Here is a 22,347-nt window from a genome sequence, read left to right as displayed (position 1 = left end):
TATGTTTTCGGTTTTGAAAGCCACAAAAGTAATAAAGGAATATCTTATCTTATCTTATCTTATCTTATCTTATCTTATCTTATCTTATCTTATCTTATCTTATCTTATCTTATCTTATCTTATCTTAAGAGAACATTTCATACCCTAAAGGTCAGCCTCACTCTTATGAGGATGATATGTCTGTAACACTGTAACTTTATTGTTATTTCTATTTTTTTTTCATTTGGTACATTCACTTTGGCATCAGGATGAGCTGATTAGAACCAGATTTGTCTGTGTTTGACTCTGTCGTTCAGTGTCTGTGTCGTTTGTTTTCTCTTTTCTTTCCACTCATCCCACCTGGTGGAGGCAGATGGATGTTTACCTGCTTCTGCTGGAACGTCTTTCTTCTGTAACAGAACTTTTCCTCCCTTCTGTCGCCCTGGACCTGCTCTTCAATCATCCATTGTATTTCTTCTTTCGTGGTCTTTTTATGGCCTGGTCCTGAATTTCTGAAGTGTTTTGAGGTCATTTTATTATAATTGGCACTATATGAAGTAAAGTAAACTAAAGTCAAATTGAACTGGAATTGACTAAACAGAACTGAACTGAACTAAACTGAATTGAACCAAAATGAAACTAAATTAAACCGAATTAAACTAAAATAGAATATACTGAATTTAACTGAACGGAACTTTACTAAATAGAATAAAAATTAGGGATGCACTGGTACCGTTTCGAGTATCGGGCATCGGCTCCGATATGTGTGTATGCTCGTACTCGTACTCATAAAAGATATCCGATACAACTGCACCAATACCACTTACGGCCGTGTGACATTCATAGTTCAGTGCAGCAGGTACGAGGAGGAGGAATAATATGTGTGGAGTGTGAAGAGTGTGGAGATTTTTCAAAATAAATGATGGTGATAAAAGTAACGCTCACTGCAAGTAACGTTACAGACACAGACAGATACGGACGCAGCGTTCTGTCCGTCCTCTGCGTACATTCCATCCGTTTTCCAGGTGCTGGTGGATGCGTACCCAGACTGCTCTTCTAACAGGCCTCCCAGCTTGTGTTGTCAAACCACTACAGATGGTCCAGAATGCAGCAGCGCGTCTGGTCTTCAATCAGCCTAAAAGGGCACATGTCACCCCGTTACTTATTGAGTTACACTGGCTACCCATAGCTGCCCGCATCAAATTCAAATCGTTAATCCTAGCCTTTAAAATTCTCAATGGGTCTGCTCCTCCCTACTTAGGTGCACTGATAAAAGCTTATGTTGCCCCACGACCACTCCACTCGTCTGGGGAACGTAGTCTGGTGGTCCCGAAACCTTGTACAAGACAATCCAGGCTCTTTCATGGGTCGTTCCACATTGGTGGAACGTTCTACCGAGTACTATGAGAACAGAGGCGTCCCTGCCTATCTTCAAGAAGCTCCTGAAGACCCAGCTCTTCCAAGAGCACCTCCTATCCTAGCACTGTCAGACATTCCATTTTAAATATTTTAATAAGGTTTTCCCAGGATTATCACAGATTTTCCCAGGATTATCTCTGGACCTGCTGCGATGGTCCTGCCTCTCCTGCCTTCATCATCATCACTCACTTAACCACAACTGCCTCCATGTGTCTCCCCCTCTCCCCCAGTCTCTATCTCTATCACTCTCTCTTTTTCCCCTTCTCTACTCTCTCTCTTTAACCCCAACTGGTCCAGGCAGACGGCCATCCTCCAAAAGTCTGGGTCTGCTCCAGGTTTCTGCTGTTAAAGGGAAGTTTTTCCTTCCACTGTCACCAGTCACAAGTGTTTGCTCCTGGAGGATTCTGTTGGGTTTCTGTAAATTGGCTTAGAGCCTGGTTTTGACCAACTCTATATATAAAGTGTCATGAGATAACTTTTTTGTTGTGATCTGGCGCTATATAAATAAAATCTGACTGATTGAGTGATTTGATTGGTTTTCCCCTGTAAGTCACTTTGGAAAAAAGCGTCTGCCAAATGCATAAACATAAACATAAACACAGAGAATACCAGCGGGAGTACTGTGCGGACCCCTGCTAGCGGAAGTGTAAATGAAACTTATCACTCATTTCTCTTTTCTCTTCCTGCTGAAGCTCAGCTTTTAAACCTTACCAGTGAAAACGCTGCAACATTAGTATCACATTAGTGTTAGCTCTGTCGTCTCCATGTTTGTTATTACTGACTTTCTTCTTCTTCTTCTTCTCAAAAAAACGTTACTCTTCTTTGTGGTATTTGTCCAGTATGGTTAATTCAGAGCGGCGCCCTGTGGTGGATTAATTGAGAAACGCTCATTCCAACACATTAAATGTCAGTAGCAGCACTTTGTTCCAGTCAGACTAATGACAACGACAATAAAGCACATTTACAAAAGGAACTAAGAACTGGAATGGGATTATTAAATACTCGTATCGGTACTCGGTATCGGCAAGTACTCAAATGTAAGTACTTGTACTCGCACTCGGTCTGGAAAAAAGTGGTATCAGTGCATCCCTGATAAAAATCCAGTATTTGCCACTAAGATGTAGTGAAGAGGAAAAAAAACTACAATATGGAAATGATCATGTCTTCTTTTTTCTCGATATGTAAGTTTTTTTGGTTTTGTTTTTTGTCATGTATATGTAGTTGCAATTTAACATTTTTCAATATATTTCCACTTTAACCCAACATAGATTGTGTTAATAGTATTATCGTCAAGGGTACTTTAACCAAGACCAAGTCATGACTGAAACCAGACACAACAAATGCATTATGGGAAACACTTTTTTCATATTGCAGACATTGTACAATGATATGACCTATTCTCACCATGAAACTGAAACAATCATTTTTTGGTGATTAAACTTCTGGACAGTGTCGGTGTGTTTTGAGATTTAGGCCCAATCCCCATTCACCCCTTAGCCCTTGCACTTGACAGTACCCCTTGAAACAGAGTTGCGAGGGGTAGGGCAGTGTTTTTCAACCTTGGGGTCAGGACCCCACGTGGGGTTGCCTGGAATTTCTAATAATTGATAAAAAAATGTAAATAAATTTCTAATGAAACATATTTTTTAAGGATTCAATATATATTTCATTATAATTAAAACACCACACAGTTTTCCTAATAAAAATCAAGTTCAAATAAAATGCAGGATCTGAGAGGACATATCTTGATTGACCTGATCATGTGACTGCATGCGTTACTACGCTTCAGCTGAACAGAGAATGGAAAGATTTCTTCACCCGCCTGGCCCCGCTAAGACATCTCCAAGAGAAAAATGTCTCTGTTTTGAATGTCTGGGGTTGCCAGAAATTTGTGATGTTAAAATGAGGTCATGAGCCAAAAAACTTTGCGAACCACTGGGGTAGGGGTTGAAACATTCCCGTATGAAATGGAACAACCCTTTGCAACCTGTTACATTATCAGCGGTCATTGATGCCGCTATAAACAGATGCAACAACTTTGTTTCCAAAAATATTCCCCATACCGTCAGTATCTGTAACTGTCTCTGTTGCATGGACTTGAATCGTCTTTTTGCAGCTATCAACTATAAACTGCAGAAATGCGATTTATAACACACTGAAACGGCATTAAACAGTAGATCAAATGATTAAGTTGTTTACAAAGAAAATACGTACACTTGTGTTTCTTTCATCACACTGCTGCACTTTTTGTCTGTGTTTACCTCCATCTTGCCACTTGTTCGAACAGAATTATGGGACATTTCTTCTACCCCTCCATTCATAGTGTCAAAAATCTCAGTTTCGAGGGCTATACGGTCCTCTGCCTTAGCCCTTCCCCTCCGGCCCCAGGTCGAGGTTAACCCTAACCCTAACCCTAACTCGGCCTGTCCTCAGTGACATCTTCAGGCCAAAACAAGTTGAATGAACTTTGAAAGGCAGGAACAGCTGCCATGGGTAAAGAAATGAAACTGACGTGGTGGCCAAAGTGTTAATGCTGTAACTTGGCAATTTTGTGGAAAACAAGATGGATGCCCATTGTCCCCTCCTATGACCTTTGATTGGATTTAAATCCCACCGCTACTTCACGCAAAACAGTTTTAACTTGGATTGCGCAATTTGCCCCTGCTCACTCATGCATGAAAACCTGGGTCTGTAAATTTGGACAAATATTCACCAATCCTATCTCTACTGTTTCTTGGTTGGTGACATGCCTGTTTTTATTCTGTATATATATTTACTCTTTTCTTTCTTTCTTCTTTAAACTGTTTGCACTACGCACCGCTAGAGTTGTCTCTTACAATTTTGTTGTACAGGGTGGGGAAGCAAAATTTACAATGAACATTTATTTGTTTTTTCTCAGCAGGCACTACGTCAGTTGTTTTGAAACCAAACATATATTGATGTCATAATCATACCTAACACTATTATCCATACCTTTTCAGAAACTTTTGCCCATATGAGTAATCAGGAAAGCAAACGTCAAAGAGTGTGTGATTTGCTGAATGCACTCGTCACACCAAAGGAGATTTCAAAAATAGTTGGAGTGTCCATAAAGACTGTTTATAATGGAAAGAAGAGAATGACTATGAGCAAAACTATTACCAGAAAGTCTGGAAGATACTATTAAAGAAGAATGGGAGAAGTTGTCACCCCAATATTTGAGGAACACTTCCGCAAGTTTCAGGAAGCGTGTGAAGGCAGTTATTGAGAAAGAAGGAGGACACATAGAATAAAAACATTTTCTATTATGTCAGTTTTCTTGTGGCAAATAAATTCTCATGACTTTCAATAAACTAATTGGTCATACACTGTCTTTCAATCCCTGCCTCAAAATACTGTAAATTTTGCTTCCCCACCCTGTACATATGAATAATGACAATAAAGGCATTCTATTCTATTCTATTCTATTCTATTCTATTCTATTCTATTCTATTCAATCCCCTACCTACTGACGTCCATAAAAGAAAATTCCAAAAACTATCAAATGCGGAACTGGGGGTAATTTTTCAAAATGTCTAGTTTTTTTTTTTTTTTTTTTTTTATACATCCTGTAATTGAGAATCAGAACAACACTACCCTGTCATGTGTACGCACAAAACGGAGGGGTAGGGCCAAGGGGGGAACTGAGATTCAGCCTTAGTTTCAAATAAAAGTGATGATGTGAAGGCATAAATCACTAAGTGCACAGGTGGGATTGTAACAGGTTTGTAGTGTTGACAGTCTTGAAGTAAAATCATCTTTGAGGTCGTCTTGGAGAAAAAGACGAGGCAGAGTAAAAACAACTGAGTCCAGACCAGGACCTTCAGAACGTGGTTTTGACACCGGTTACGTTAGGTCTTTATAAGTTATTGAGCTGCGATGTCCCACCTGAACAGCTTTCATTTAACCTCTAAAGAAGGGATGAACAGTGCTTTGAAATATGTCCACACAACTCTATAAAAAGAGGATGAGTCTCTTTAAACAACATTGTTTATTATTTCAAATCAAAGTAATCAAACAGTTACAGAAATGACAGACCGCTATGATACTGTATGATTTGGACTCCCGTTGTGTGCTGTAGAGTGTCAGGATCAAACCAGAGCCAAACAAGGTCACAGCTCAAATCATTACGTTTCTTTAACTCTCGTCTGTGTGACTTCACGGTGCACGGGCCACGTCGTATGTCAGAAAAAAACCGACAGCTCACAGCGGTTACACATCGTAACAACACCACTGCGCCGTTTTTCATCATCTGGGAGAACACGCTATAGAGAGTGGGAGTGGAAGCAGTTAGTTGAGTCCAGTGAAGCGAGTGAAGACTTTGCAGCTAGAAACCTCCTGGTGTTTCTAGACGTACCTAACACAAACAAATCCGACTGTCAGCCACTTCCTCTGACTGCATTTGTGACAGTGGTTATTAAAACACTTGCAGTTTCAGGTGGTAGTGTACAAATAACAGATGTTCCGAGTACTTGCAAAGAGCATTTCTCCACAGGGTTCAGTCCTAATATTAAAACATATCTGTCTGAAGGTATGGAAAAGCCATTAGCCCGCTAAGCTAAAACCTTCTGCAGTTTTAGGACTTTATGAACTGTCGTAAAGGAAGGTTTAAAAACTTAGAGGTTTGTACATTTTGGCACAAACCCTGCTTTGACACCAATGAGACCACATCAGAACTACTTATAAAAAACAGGCTGAGAAGCATTAAAACAGCCAGTGAGTCCTAGAATCGGATATTTGTACCTAACTCGTATGTGCATCTTTGGGTGTGAAGATTATAGCTGATCTGTTAACGCAACTATTTGGAGGATGGAAATGATTTCATTGCATCAAGATGAAAGATGTCAAATAAAATCGTGCAGTGGTTTTAATGCACCGCAAATGGCTGCAAAATGCCACTACAACCAGTAAACCTCTAACTGGTACGATGTGGATACCGAGTAGTGACGCTGAGGTAAATATCTGAAAATAAGCTCACTCTGATGCTGATTAGTCTTTGGTCTTGATGTAATTGTGAAAGAATTTTTAAAAAAAGAACAGATGACGAGGATTATTTTCATGCATTTTCAGTGTCAAACTGAATGGGTGTAGTATTGCACGTTCTATTTTTTCAGTAGAATTTCCAGGATATTGAGCGTCTTTTAAAAATGAGTCGATAATCATTGGTGTAAAACGTAACTTTTATGGTTTTTCGAAGTGTATCGATCAGCGGAAATGAGTTGGATTTGTGTGCTAATCTGTGACAGCAATGATTGGAACAGTATTCACATTTGAGTAAAAAAGTAGCAAAAGAAAGGCCACTCATAAAAAATAAAAAAAGATTTTCTTTTAATCAGTTCTATAGTGCTATACTAAAGATGTTTGCCATGAGTTACCTGAATCTGCAAATGTTTTGGCCTCGGTATATACAGTACATTAATGTGTTGACATGGATGGAACCGTTAACATGGACACAGACTAAGTCGATGTTTATTGTGGCAACGTACTGGAAAAGGAAAATCACACTGTAAATTCAACCAAACCAGACCAGTGTGTCGAAAAGAATCACCTGTGCAGAGCCAGCTCAAACAAATGCACCCATAAAGCAGGTACACACACACACACACACACACACACACACACACACACAAAAGAATCACCTACACTTTAGAAAATATATTCAGCATACACTCACAAGCGCCTGTCTTGTAATTTTGCATTAGTACCACATGTCAAATGAAAAAAAAAAAAAAAAAAAGAAGAAAATGTGCATGGAAAAAATTGTGCAAACTCTAGTCAGGGACAAAATGGCACGGCAGTAATGAAAAAAAAAAAATGTAATGAGTCAAAGAATCAATCAAACAAAGAAGATAGAAGAGTGTGCCCATCACCCATTACACAAAAAAAGGTCACCGATATTCAGTGAACACACAAAAAAAAGAAAAAAAAAACATCCTACACTTCATTTTCAGAAAATGAAACTCCAGTCAACCGCCACAAACTAATTCCACACCGACGCTGAATGTTCAGAGCTGCACTCCGAGCCGCGATCAATCGTAGCGACGGGAGTTTAGCACAGCCACAGTCTCACTGTGCACAACAGGCTTTGGAAAAGTCAATTAAAACCAGCGACGGTATCGAAAAGCAATACCCACGCTCTGTACAGATACACGTGCCTAAACCCTGGCAAAACAACGCACTGAAAGAAAAAGGAAAACAAGTCAAAACCTGATGGATATACGAAGGCCTATACTGTATAACCCCACCGACAATAAAGTGGAAATCTCTGTTCACATACTCTGTATTGTTTCTGAAAATATATCATGTATAATTCCCCCTGCTCCCACCAGTAGCAGTCCAGGCAGTCAGGCTGTACAGTCCCTCCAGAGCAGCCCTACAAACTCTGAGCCAATGTGGACTGAGCGGATGACGTCAAAGCCTCGGTCCCCCAGTGGGTCAGCCCCTCCCCACCAGGAGCTGAACAGTGTCGGGGGTCAGTTCTCAGGGTTTTCTCGCTCCCCCGTATCGTCGGCTGCTGTATCCAGGTTCATCTAGTGCTAATGGGCCCATTCTGCAGTCTGAACTAGTCATTGTGTACGCTGAGCTCCTCTGCAGGCGGGTCCGGCGGGGTCCCGGTGTCAAACGAGTCCCACTAAGAGGGAGGAGGGCTGGTACAGGAGGGGTGGGGTGGGGGGGCTGCGGTGCTGCGTCCGCCCCCTCCTCCCTCAGCACTGCTCGGACTCGATGAATCCCTCCTTCTCCTGGCCCACCGGCTCCACCTCAGCGTAGGCCGGATGCCCCGCCCCCCGGTGGAACTTCATGGCCGGCCACCTGCTGGGGCGTCTCTGCAGGAGGGGGGAGAGCACATGGGATTACAGGGGGCCGCAAGTTTAGGTCAAAAAGGCCAAAGGTCAAGGGTAAGAGGTCACAGCTGAGGTTTGTCTTTGGGATTTTCAGTTAGAACAACCCAGCTGGAAGTGACTATTTTTAGGCATTTGACAATTTTACAAATAATGTTCTAGTTAGTGCTAGACTGAGGGTCTGTCCAAAATACTGGAAAATATGGACGACAGGCACAAACATTCAACAAACGTCTGTGGAAATACAGACTAGAGTACATCTGTGTGGACTCACTGCTCAGGCTGTGAGTTCATGACACTGAGGCTTCTGTATCAGATTGATTTATTTCATATTAATTTAACCTTTATTTAACCAGGAAGTCCCTTGAGATAAACTCTCTTTTTCGAGGGAGACTAGACCAAGAGGAACATCAGATGGACTGTTTACTGTTGTACTCTTTACTGTCGTAGTTTTGTACTGTTTACTGTCGTATTTTTTTTACTGTTTACTGTGATACTATTGTACTGTTTACTGTTGTACTTTTGTACTATTTACTGTCATATTTTTGTACTGTTTACTGTTGTACTTTTGTACTGTTTACTGTCATATTTTTGTACTCTTTATTGTAGTACTTTTGTACTGTTTACTGTGATACTATTGTACTGTTTACTGTGATACTATTGTACTGTTTACTGTTGTACTTTTGTACTGTTTACTGTTGTGCTCTTTACTGTCATATTTTTGTACTGTTTACTGTTGTACTGTTTACTGCTGTACTTTTGTACTGTTTACTGTTGTACTGTTTACTCAATTGACTATGTTACATACTGGGCTCTATTAATAATCTGTCATCATCACAACTGCATTGCATTATGGGACAGTTATGTGGGTGAGCTGTCCACAACTGTTCAATTCAATTCAATTCTATTCTATTCTATTCAATTCTATTCTATTCTATTCTATTCTATTCTATTCTATTCTATTCTATTCTATTCTATTCTATTCTGTTCTATTCTAGTTTAATACGCAGTTGTTACATTATGTGTTTTGTAGACAGTTTTAGCTGTTTAATCAGCCTGTTGGTGTGGAATTTCTCTATTTTCTCACCAAACTGTTCATGATTTAACTGGATTTTTTGTTTACATGAAATCATCCAAACTAGCACTTTCAAGGAGGTTATCTTGTGCATTATTAGTTAAAAGAAAAAGACCATGACTGGAAAAACATGTGACAGTAATTTTACTTTTGCAAGCTTTGCTTCTTCTCTTTTATTTCTACGTGTTTTTGTGGTATATTGAAGAACAGCTGTAAGTATTTTATAAGTTTCAAAGACCTTCTCTGCCAAATCAAACACATTTATGCAAAGAGTCAATTTGTGTCACTGCCAAACCTTTAGGCCATGACTGTACATCTAACAAAAACAAGAAAGTAGATCTCCAAAGGATTATTCATAAACTGAAACTTGAGATGTCAAATTAATCAGTGAGCGGTGGTTCTTTGAATGTTTTCAGCTGAAAGTCGAAAACATGAACGAAAACTGTTCTTAGAAGTATGATAATGTCCTTTAATAACATTACACAAATGTTAAATAATACATTAACATGATGAAATGGTGGCATTGCAGTTGCATCTGTGTTAGGTTTTAGGTTTACACTCTTATGCCAGATACATTTTTTGTCTTTTGGTTCACAATACACTGAGCTGCACATGCTCCTTTTCTGTTCCATGCAATAGAAGCTCCACAAAACAGTCTTTTACAGACAGTACCAGATGTTTTATACTTATTCTACAATCATGACGTCAGTGCTGTAAAACTTTCACCCCCTGTTGCTCCTGTGCACAAAAGGTGAACATAAAGCCTGGTGATAACGTTCTGAAAAAGCTCTTGGAATATCACATCATCTAAAACATTAATAGTTGTAGGTGATGTTAGCCAACGTTATGGGAACGCTTCCTGCTTGCTCGGTATGGAAATGCTGTGGCTAAAACACCAAACACACCCACACACACGTCCAAAAACTATTAGTGTGAGTCCGTCCAACATACACTGTCCTGCATGTGGAAATAATCTGAATGAATGCTCTACTGTACATCCTTCTGTTTCACTAGTTTTATGTTTTATATGTATGCTTAATATATGTTTTTGGGCTGTTTTTACAGATTTATGTCATTTTAACGACTCAACGACATAGAGAAAGGGAGAGTGAGGAGTTCTTTTCATTCATCTTGCTTTGCTCGGGTGAAAAGTTGTATAATTCCAAGACAAATCCGTTAAAACAGCGACAATAAAACCTAAATAATAACTCTTCTCTCGAGAGTTCAGCATAAACGGTGCCAAGACGATAACAGACAGACGTTCACTGTGGCAGCGACCTTGTAAAACCAACAAGAAGATGTCTGATGCTTTCAGTTTTGTAAAAATAAAGTTTACTTGCACAGTTCCCTTCAAACAGCACCTATTCTTCCTCAGGGAATTCATTCATTACCAAACGCTGTGTGCACCGCAGTTTCATCATCCCCCTCTGAAAATCATAATGCATATTTATGAGGCTGGAATTGAGGAATAAAATGCACTGAGCTCTGTCCGGAGACAAATCTTTTTACAGATGGTTTGTTTTTATACAGTTCGCTAGACAGCCAGTCTGGAATTGACTTGACTTAGAGCAGACAGATTTGGATTCTCCTGCATTGGAAAGTATGAAAGTTTCTGAAAATTGTGTCTTATTACAACTGATAAGTATTTGCAGGCATTCCAAACTTAATAACCACATTTGGCAAGTGATGACCGTCTGCATTTTTAGGAAGCTAGTCTTGTATTTCAGAGGGTTATAAATGATTTGTCTTCTTTCTAGCTAAAGAGGAAAAAGAAAACACAGGGGTAGCGCAAGTCATATTTGTTTAAAAATGAGAATTGAATTGAATAAAGAGGAGCTTTTCAATGAAAGACAAGTCAGTTAAGGTTATTATCATGAATGAAAACTGACACAATGTGTGAAAAAGCATTTTGGGACCTGAAATGTAATAAAAATGAGGCTTGAAAAACAATGAAAAGATCTATATTTGCAAAATGAACTAAAATAAACAGACTATAGAGGTGTGTTTGGTTAATGGTTTTAGTTTTCATCTTGGTCAGTTTATTTCAGGTCTATGCCTTGTATTCTGGTTGGATATAAAAATAGTTTTCCTTCCAGTGTTTTTATGGCTCTATACAACCACCATGCATCGTGGTGCTTCATGACAGAAGGAAGCACAGGAACAGTTCACGCTTTACTTTGAAAATCAAACATGTTTCTGACCTATTCAACTCTCATCTCTGACCACTGACTGTCTGACTGTTTACAAAAAAGACAAGAAAACTGTGTCACTGAAACAAGGGTTACATAGTTAATCCAGCTGTAATTATAATTAAAGGCTGCAATTTATATTTAAGTCTGATCTAAGATCAGAAATGGGAAAAAAAATAAACATAATCTCTGTTTCAGTGACACTTTGGGTGTAGTGACACTGACTAAAGACACCAGACTGAATACTGACTTTGCCCACTTTAATGGCATTTAGAGATGTGTGATGGTAATACTGTTGGCCGATAATGATATTTAAAATTACATTTTAGCCAACAGCCGATACTGATGCTACTATCAGTATCTTTATTTTGTTTTTGTTGTTATTTATCATGACCTTAAAAAAGAAATCTTCATTATTTGTATGTAAATACAACTTTAAAATCTTCATCACATTATCTTTGAGTGAACACAGGTTCTAACTAATTTCTGGAAAAAACCTAATGGAATATGACAGACAAATATCTGCTACCATTGAAGAGAAGATAAGTTATCTGTCTATACCGATATTGGTATCATGATATCAGCAAATATCAGCTGATACTGATGTTCAGTACATCCCAAATTCACAACCCATGCACCTTCTTGTCCTTAATCTTACCTTGTATATATTCTATACTGCCTGTATATATCTTTATTTGTTGTACATGTTTCTCATCTGTAGTATAGAGTTAGTGTTTTGTACATTTCAGTAGTTTTTAGTAGTATTTTAGTATTATATGTACATTTGATATTTTATTCTGTAGTTTTTGCACATGCCTACATTTTTCAGTATTTTGTGTGATATTTTTTATAGTCTTTTTGCATTTTATATTGTGTTTTTGCTGCTATTCTATTCTATTCTATTCTATTCTATTCTATTCTATTCTATTCTATTCTATTCTATTCTAATGGCAGCATGATTTTTTAACCACATTTGTCCAACTGAAAAAATAAAAACTACATCTAACAATTTTCAAACATACTAAATGTAAGAAAGCAAGAAATGAAAAAATACATAGAATAAAAAGTGACTAAAACAACCTTGGAATTTTCCTCCTCCACACACCTATACTCCAGTGTGCTCACCTCGATGAGGAAGATGCTGGCTGCGGAGGTGGGGTGATGGTAGATGTAGACAGTGACCAACACGCCAGCGACCATGATGAGCATGACCAGGAGAATGCCCAGGATGAGGCCGGTGTGCTGGGGGTGTGTCCCCGGTGTCCGGTCCACAGAGTTGTCTGCTGGCATCGCTTCAAGAAAAAACAACAAAAAACAAATGTGTCAACACCCGTCACATAGAGATACAGATGCTGAGATAATGTACACGTTTTTATATCATAGAGAGAGTTACAGCTAACAGTCACTGCTGTGATTAGATGTTTGTCTTCAATGGAGGAATTATAATGTGTGTGTGTTAAGCTTTTTTTCCCCCTTTTTTTTTTTGAGAATTTGAAAAGATTTAGTTTAATTATATTGGAGTTTAAACTCAAACTACTGTGTTGCATTTCAATTTCACTTTAGTTTAATCACACTTTCATTTTGTCCTGGTTCCACAGCTACAGTAGAAGCAGTCTGAGGACTTTTCTCAATGGCTATGGCAGCTGAAGCTCATGGGTATTATTGTATGTATTGTCAGTCACCCCCTTTATATGATCAGACTTCCTACTGATTTGTTAGTTTTTCTTGTGTTGCTCTGTTTGTCTTTTGTTTTTACTAACACATGAGATGCTTTAGTGAATTCATTATATTAGAGAATGACAGGAAATTTAATTATGATATTTTTTTGCCAATAGATTTGTGTTGTTTGGCTTCCTCTTCACTTATTTTTTCTGCAGTTCCCACTTTAGCCAGCAGGGGGCACTCACTATTCATCAGTATAACTACAATATTGTACTTTTAAATTATATTTCATTACCAGTATATAATGTATGTACGTAGAGCTCTTAACAAATTACATTTAAAAGGTCAGCGGCAGGTTCATGGTTATCTTCAGGATTGTTCTGTGCTTATCAGATGAAGTGGGAATTGAGGTATTTATACATTTAAAAAAAAATTTAGTTCTGTTTTAAACAGGTTGTACACTCTGAGACATGATGGTCTGTTTGGGTATTCACGACTCATCTTCCTCTCCGTTGCTTACAAGGAAGAGCTAATCCAAACTAAGGTTAGCAGCTCGGTTCATGACAGGAGGATGAAGCAGATCTGTGGAAGCAGATAGTGTTGTTGTAGCGCTCAGTTGTGGAAATGTAGACTGGAGAAGCTGCAGAGTGAGTAAACAATGAGCTTGTCCTTCACTGACAATGTGAAGACGTCGGACTTTCAAGCTCTGTGTGAAAACCTCAGTGAAATTCAACACAGCACATCTTCTGAAGATGATAACAGCGTCCTATAACCCACAGGGAATCTTTGTTTTCATCTATGGAGGAGTGGAGCAATATCCAAACAAAACAAACAAAGGATTTTTTTCACCTGCAATTTGTCAGCTGCAAGAATACATAAAATACAAATTTACCCCCCACTCCCCCAAAAAAGAGGAAACAGAGGAACACTGCGTTCTTAGTGCTGTGTCCCTGAAGAGAGATGCTGATCATTGCAGGGAAGAACTAATGACGTGATTATGAAACAAACAGTGTGGGTTCTGGCCTTGTAGTGTATCTCACACAGATTTATAACTGGTTCAGCCCAGATCTATTCAACCAGCTGCAGATTTCTTCTTCTGTGGTCCCTCGACAACCTCTCCCCAGACTCATCCCTGGCTTTAATTAGCAGCTTCAGCCGCCGCTGAGCCTGTCATCCCACCGACTCGTCTCCACCGGCTGCCAGCCTCATTGATTACCAGCACACAATAAATGGGCAGTAATCAGGCCTGTCCAGAGTGGGTGGCCAGTCACTGACACTGTGTGATGGCCATTTCATAAAGTACAGCGATTCTGAGGAGAACAAAGTATAGGATAAAGGATAATTTGCGGCTCTGGGATAGGACTGGATAATACGGCCAAAAATTCCATCATGATAAAACATTTCATATAAATCAAATCAAATTACTAATTCTTTCAAGTTTGAGGACTGATTTTTGGTCCTGAGTGGGTAGCTGAAAAATAGGACCAATGGATAGTAATTGTAGTTTGTCCTAGGACAAACTAAAATTACTATCTGTCCTAGTAGGATTAGGAATCCTACTGGATTTCAATCTCTACTGTGACATATGTCTATATATATATATATATATATATATAAACATATATATATAAAATTTATTTATTTGTGTATTTATTTATTTTCTTTTTTAATGAATTCTGAATGTAGATGGACAATGGAAGTCTCATAACTTTTAGAAGGTTTATCTATTTATAAGGTGGAGGCTTTAAAACCAGCCATTTTAGGCTTTTTGCCTCTCCCTGCACCTTTACTGTTTTATTCTGACTTTGATCAATGTGTGCAAAATAAATTAATACAATCAATAAAAAGCTGGCACTGTCATTTTCTACTACCAAATTCTGCAGGAGTAAAATGAAATAAAGCAACAAAACAGGGAAAAATTTTATGAGTGATTTCGCTGAGAATATGATACAACATCCCCATAAATATCACTGTTGTTTTATCATCCAGCCCTATTCAGGAATATTACTTTTAGAGTTTTTTGTGTTATTTGGATTGCCTCCATTGTCTATAATCCATTTTTTTTTTTTTTTTAACAATGCATTTTAGTGGTAAATAAAAGATATTTCACGCTCTAAGCCTGTCAGTCTTAATGAGACCAGTCAGAGACTCTACTTTTTAGAGAAAAACAACCTGGCAAAGAGTGACATTAGTACATTCTGCTTTTGTGTCTAATCCCAATCCTAATAATAATAATTCTTGAGATAATACACGCAGAAATGTTTAGTAATATGTATATCATCGTGGCACAGTAGAATGTAATTGGGACACAGAGAAAACAGAAATGGCACATCTTTAGCAAATGACTGAATTTATTCCATTAGCTTTGTCTGCAAAAACCTGATGAGACTGGGTAAACACTAATGGACAGCAGAGCTCTTAGACGGCAATAAAATACATTAAACCTTTGGAGAGCGGTAGATGCTCAGCCAAGCTGTTCTATTCAGCTCCTCTGTACATTAGCGCCACAGCTGTAACGGACGACTGCTGTGGTTCCCTCACCTGGCTAATGGATGTGAGAAAACTAACAATATGAGCATGGCAGCCATACTTCAGACTCTTTGTAAACAGCAGTAGGAGCTGCTCAGAAATAGCAGGTTGCTCCTGTTGTTTCTTATCTTCAGCCTTGTCGGAGCTGTTATCACCTCAGTATTTCTTTCCACGCTCAGGGTCAGAGGTGGCTTCGGTAAGGCTGAGTGATACGAAAACAAAAGCTACACCTGCCCAATGCCTCAGTGGGTGCCTGTGGTGAAGTTTCGTTGCCAGCTATTTCAAAACATCACATATAACAGTAGTTCCATCCTGTAACTTTTGTCATGGCCCATAAACATGTTTCCTCTTTCATGGGCTGTTCTAGCTCCGGTAGTGATGCAGTAACGTCGTATTATCTGATTGCCTGGGTTGTGATGGACTGGTCACTGACCCCGTGCAGTAGAAACTAGTCTAAGATGACACATTATTGCAATGCCATGGGAAGTAGGGGTGCGCAGGGTCACAGGACAAAACATTCCAAATAAATTAAATAAGAGCCCGACCGATTAATTGGTGTGTCGGTGCTGCCGGAGAGTTAAAGGAATAGTAAAGCGTAAACCGCCCCAGAACTATTCAACTATTATTTATCAGTAGTCCATGCTCTTAAAGTAGTCTATTTTGTAAATCTTGCTTTCTGAGCAGCCAAAATAGCCTACACAGCCGCCAGTTGTGTGTTAGCTTGTGCTTCAGATTATTGTCTACTTTGCAAGTGAACAGTTGTTCGTACTTGCTGCAGTGTTGTGTAAATCTGGCTTTTCTATGAGTCACTGCTCAGTCAGTTACTCATGTATTTTATATTTAGTGTAGCTTATGTTTTTTTTTTTATTATTTATTTATCTTACACAAGTAATATCACATTAATAGTTAAACAATATATTTTCATCAATTGAAAAGCTAATTGATTTTGTGTCACCTTTGGCATGATCCTCACAGCACTCCCCATTTGAAATGGGTTCCCACAGCTATGCATTATCGGCCAGTGCTGGGTCGTGTTCCTAGATCAGTGGTGGAGTGCAAAGCTTACAGCTGCACAAATAACAAGCGCAAACGCCTGCTTTTCACTCAGTCTGTCTCACTGACTGCTGCTTGTTTACTCGCACTCATCACCAGTGCTGTGAAAGTTACTTCCAAACTGTAATACGTTACAGATTACTTGTTACTGTTATGCTAAAGAAATTCCTTACCTTACAATATTACTGTGTCAGAATTGTAATGCGTTACATGACTATTGTATTACTTTTGAGTTACATTCAGACTCGCATCATAAATGGCGTATGCACAGTAGAACCCATTTTTTTCAACATTTTACATGTTCAAACAGGGAGTGCAATGCAGAGGACATCGGTAGATAAATCTGCAATCCATAAAGAACTAACTAGTCATAGAAAAGTTACCTTACCTTGTCATTGCTGATCACAGGGATCATGCTAACTAGCTTCTTAAAGCAGGGTTAGGGTTAGTAATGAGCATACGTCCATGTGGACAATGGACTGTCTTCTTCACCCATTGGCTGAACACCAACAGGAAATAGAACATTCCTGCCTTTTGATTCCTTAATGTCTCACAGTCTTGCTGTTTTGTTTTTTTTTCTTTCATTTTAGCAATTAAATTATGGCCAAAAAATGTGTTGTAACTGAAGCGCAATTGAACATGTACCAAGTAAAATACTACTGAAAACTGATAAGTAATGCCTTACACTACTGTGTTAAAGCAAAAAGTAATCTGTTACTGTAATGCATTACTTTTGTAACACATTACTCCCAACACTGGTCATTACCCGGAAACAATGACAGTACATGGGGCGACCATGGCTCAGGAGGTACAGCGAGTCGTCCAATAACCGAAGGGTTGTCGGTTCGAAACCCCGCTCAAGTCATGTGCCGTTGTGTCCCTGGGCAAGACACTTCACCCTCCAGTGTCATTCACACTGGTGTATGAATGCATATGAATGTTTGGTGGTGACTGGGGGGGCCGTTTGGCCGTCAGCCTTCCCCAGGGCAGCTGTGGCTACAGATGTGGTTTACCACCACCAGAGTGAGAATGTGTGAGCGAATGAATAATGGATCAATAATGTAAAGTGCTTTGGGTGCCTTGAAAAGCGCTATAGAAATCTAATCCATTATTATTATTACATAACTTATGGCTGACAATGGCTGCTCCCCATAGGTTCTGCCCTCGTACATAATAAAAAGGTCCGGTGTGGTGCATTTATGGTGATTTTTACTGAATTTGTGCCTCTTTTGCTTATAAGTAATACACAAAGCATAATTAATGTCGAAAGCATGACCAGTACAGGTACGCTTTAAGACTAATCGAGGTCTGACAGAGGAGTGCTTCCCATCTCAATCTTTTTTATAAACACCCCAGTCGACTGCAGAAAGCTCCTGCTTCATTTAAAATTATAACTCCCTCTTCCACACAATTACTCTCCTCCTTTTTATAACATTATGCCAGGTAGTACGTGTTAAAGGAGAGTGGTAAAAACCAGAATGCCATGCAGAAAAGATGTAATCAAAGCGGCAGGCGTCACTGTAAGAGTGGTCTAGAGATGGGAGGCACACAGCGTTTGTATAATGGAAGTGTGATAGAAGTGGTGGATTTCCAATTTCTCTCAAGCAGGAAATGAAACATTTGAAAAGCTATCTCTGGAAACAGATACACTTTGAAGTCATTTCAGAATTTGAGTGTTTGGCACATATTAGCAGCTGCAGTTTGTTGTGCTTACTTTAAATGATACAATGAAGTCTGGAAGTGAGCGTTATAGATCAACTACAGAATAAAGATCAAATTAATTGTGATTAAAAATGGCAGTTGATGAATCTATTCATTGATTTTAGCTGCTTATTTTAATGGTTTTAATTATCATTGTTGTGTATAATTTTTAATGTAGTTTTAAGCAAAATGGGATGATCTTTCCATTGGATATTTACTGCAGTGATTAATCCTCTAAGACCTAAAATGTCGAAGCACTAATTGTATCAATGTATTGAAAATATTAAGGTAAAATGCAGTTTCTCAGATTTTCATCATCATCAGATGTGACCCATTTGGACGTTCAGAGCATGGAAACAATGACAGCTTCTGCCCTGATTCAGCAGTAAAACCCATGTAGTTTGACTAATGATAGTGGATGGAGACACTATTTAGTTAATGATAGATTTTCCAAAAAAAAAAAGTCACTCTTTCTTCTTTTTTGTCCATTTTGATGTAAAATGTCAGATTTACACTGAGATTTACTGACCATCTACACAATGAGTAAAATTGATATAAGAATATACCTGGTTTTCACTGAAAAATGCAAAATGCAGACAATAATAGTATAATAAATTGTGATAAATCACTAAGGGAAGGTTAAATGTAAAGAAAAAATCATTTGGAAATCACTCCAAAAACAGTTAAAGGTTAATATGTTTCTGCTGCAACAAGTTTATTAACATGGGTTAAAAGACAAAAATGTTCCATAGTTGTGTTGAAGCTGCAGAGACACTTTGAGCAGCTTGTGTAGAGATTAAATTAACCCATAAAGACCCAGTGTTACTTTTGTGGTAGTTCCCAAATGGATTTTTCTCTCTGTACCTTTCTTAAATGATTTATCACCATTTACTGTAATAATATCCTCTGTGTTATGTGTTTCTTCAGTAAAAATAAGGTATTTTCCTATGTTTAATTTACTGATTATGTAGATGTTCTTAAAAGCTCATCTTAAAGTTACTTGTCAAAATATCAGAAACAGAAAAATGAGGAAAAAGTTACTTTTTGAACAAAATTTATCATTAACTGAACATAAACCCAGTGTCTCCATCCACTGTCACTGATCCAACTCCATGGGTTTTACTGGTGAATCAATGTTGTAGAAGATGACGGTGTTTCCACATTCACTATGGAGCCTCTGAACGTCCAAATGGGTCATATCTGATGACCATGAAAAGATGATTATCTGTATTTTACATCAACAATTTATATGGACTGATAGGTTTAATGGATCAGAAGTTATTAAACATTTTATATTGGTAGATGATTTTGGTTGCCAGTGGTTGTTTGGGTCTTTATGGGTTAAAATAACGCCACCTTTGAAAATTTTTTCACAGTCTGATGATCTGACAGTTTTACAACAAAGCGTGATTATCTTTAAATTGACAGATATCATTTGTGTAAATGATGGCATCATCTGAACAGCATCAAGGAAATATTTGTCTTTCATTCTTGCCAGCTATCTACATTTCCTCCAAATTAGTATCCCATGGGGCTGACTGAAAGGGAAGGGAAGCGTGTCTAGGTGTCTCATGATTCATTTATGTAGATATAGACACAAAAGAACAAGGGTTGAAGACCTCAGTTAGTAATAAGGTCTCTCATAGGCACTCTGAATTGAACTGTAATTTCCAACCAGAGGAATCAAGTTGCACAAACAGACCAGTACGTATCTATTTCACAGTCTTAGAGGTCCTCACACCAGAACAGACACTTGAACTGATCGCAGCTGGATAGAGTTTATCAGCTGATCGACCCGCAGAAACTCCAGATAGAACAGTGAACAAAAACGAAGCACGTACACAGTCATAAAAGTGGCAGCAGACACAGCACCAACCAGCACATACGAGACATTATATTATAGCAGCGTGAGACATGGACCTACCCTGGTTGTCTCTGAGATGCAGTGCGATCTTGGTATCATCTGTAAGGAGACAAGGACATGAAGAAGCATCAGCGTGAGACATAACAATCAATATTTCTCTTTGTAGTTTGTTTTTGAAGCGCTGGAAAAAATAAACACGTCCCTGAAGGTCTCAAATCAGATTAAGCTCATTTCATTAGAGGCTATCCTCCTTTCAACATGAAATTTACCACACTTAAAAGCTGATTAAAAATTTATGATTTGAATATAATGGTTGGGTATGCATAATTCAACACATAAAAGCAGTCTGGGGTTAACTATACATATGAAATATGGAAATGTAGCGTGACCCACTTCTACTCGAAAGGGAGCAGAAATTTACACACACCATAGGATTCACATTATGCAAATTCAGAGCGTACAGCAGGAGAAATATTTTAGCGAACCATCTAATTCAAAAGGATTTTCTATTTCAATTTCCGAAGAGTAAAACCAACCACATTTTGGTGTCTGAGATGAATCATTAAATGGGATGTGGTACTGTAAGCAACCGCTCGTTTCAGTCCAAGTCAATCCCACACCAGAGCGACAGTTATGAATATGGATGATAATCGCTGCTCGGGGAAAAGGGGGGGGGGGGGGGGGGGGCGTTTAAGTCTGGCCTCGCCGTGCTGGATCTGGATCGTACACGGGAAAAGGAGCAGCGTTTGAGCTTATCTTTATGAGCAACATACTTCCTCAGAGGGAATACACGTGGAGTTCAGCTGAGTGTCAGCAGAGTGAGAAACGACATCAAAACCTTCTGTGTCGGGTCGTCTCACATCCAAACACGACCACACCTCCGCTCACACACACACACACACACACACACACACACACACACACACACACACGCACACCTACACACACACACACACACACACACACACACACACACACACACACACACACACACACACACTCGTCTCCTCGCTGTATGTCTGTTTCACTTCCTGTCGCTCTCTAATCCAGCTGTGTGTTAGCAGCATGTGCACTCTCACCCGACCTTTGACCCCTCCAGCTGAAGACACACAACCTCGAGTCTGATCTGCAGAGCATGTCAGAGGAGCCAAAGCTGTAGGTGTCAGATACATAACGAATAGCAAAGCACGGCCTCTTGACCCTGTCGATGCAAACACACATACACACACAGTCCGAGCACATTTTATTTGTTAGTCTTGTCACCACACCCTGGTCTGATCTGAGGCATTAGTCAGTATGTTTTCCCTCGCAGCTGGACAGTTTTTACACTCCTCCTGGAACTCACTGCATCCATCTTTAACGCAGCGGCCTATCGAGCACCCCGACTGCGACGGGGGCTCCATTTAAAGTCAGCTCTCACACGATGATTAATGGGGGGGCACTGGAGGAAAGGTATGAAAATAAAATAATAAAAATAGATATCATTAATAGACAAGGTATCTATATATCATCAGTGAGAAGGATCAAATAACAGTCCAGACTCTGCATCTATTTTTAATCTTAAAAATCATCACAAATTCTAAAGGTTTTCATTTGCTATGCTCTAAGAGAAAGACTTTTGTGACTGTTTTTTTCCAGGTTTTTTTTTTTTTTTTTTTTTTAATTTTTAACTATAAATTCAGAGCAGGCGAGGTCAGCTCCTTGAGCGATGTTGCAGCACGTTCCAAGACCAAACATTTGTTGATATTATTCCTTTTGCCGCTTTAACCACAGTCTGGGCTCTGACTGTTGAACCAATCACAGCTTTAATCACTTTGGAACCACAGCTAGTGCTGACTATTAGAACACTACAACCATTCAGACAGAAGACAATGTTTAGTCTATTTTTCCTACTTTGTTAGCCATACCACAGAGAAATTTTGAATGATTTTTGTTTGACAATATACATATATTTTTTGATTAGATATCTGAATTGTAAGTTCATTCTGGATGAAAATGCCTTTCTACCAACACTAATCA

At 38.9% G+C, this 22,347-nt stretch overlaps 1 protein-coding gene across 1 annotated transcript in view; it reads right to left on the bottom strand.

The window, feature by feature from the left end:
• Nucleotides 1-5,388: 5,388 nt before the first annotated feature.
• The window catches only part of plxdc2b (plexin domain containing 2b), a 150,021-nt gene continuing 133,062 nt past the window's right edge, over nt 5,389-22,347 (bottom strand). Inside the window, exons 12-14 of the mRNA XM_030123138.1 lie at nt 20,389-20,427; nt 12,645-12,811; nt 5,389-8,240 (exon numbers count right to left, since the gene is read on the bottom strand). Coding sequence (XP_029978998.1) covers nt 8,121-8,240; nt 12,645-12,811; nt 20,389-20,427 — 326 coding nt within the window. The 3' untranslated portion in view covers nt 5,389-8,120. The remainder of the gene's footprint in view (nt 8,241-12,644; nt 12,812-20,388; nt 20,428-22,347) is intronic.

Source organism: Sphaeramia orbicularis, chromosome 20, assembly GCF_902148855.1.
Source record: "Sphaeramia orbicularis chromosome 20, fSphaOr1.1, whole genome shotgun sequence".
In the NCBI taxonomy this organism is placed as follows: domain Eukaryota; kingdom Metazoa; phylum Chordata; class Actinopteri; order Kurtiformes; family Apogonidae; genus Sphaeramia; species Sphaeramia orbicularis.
This window is presented reverse-complemented; position numbering and strand designations above follow the sequence as displayed.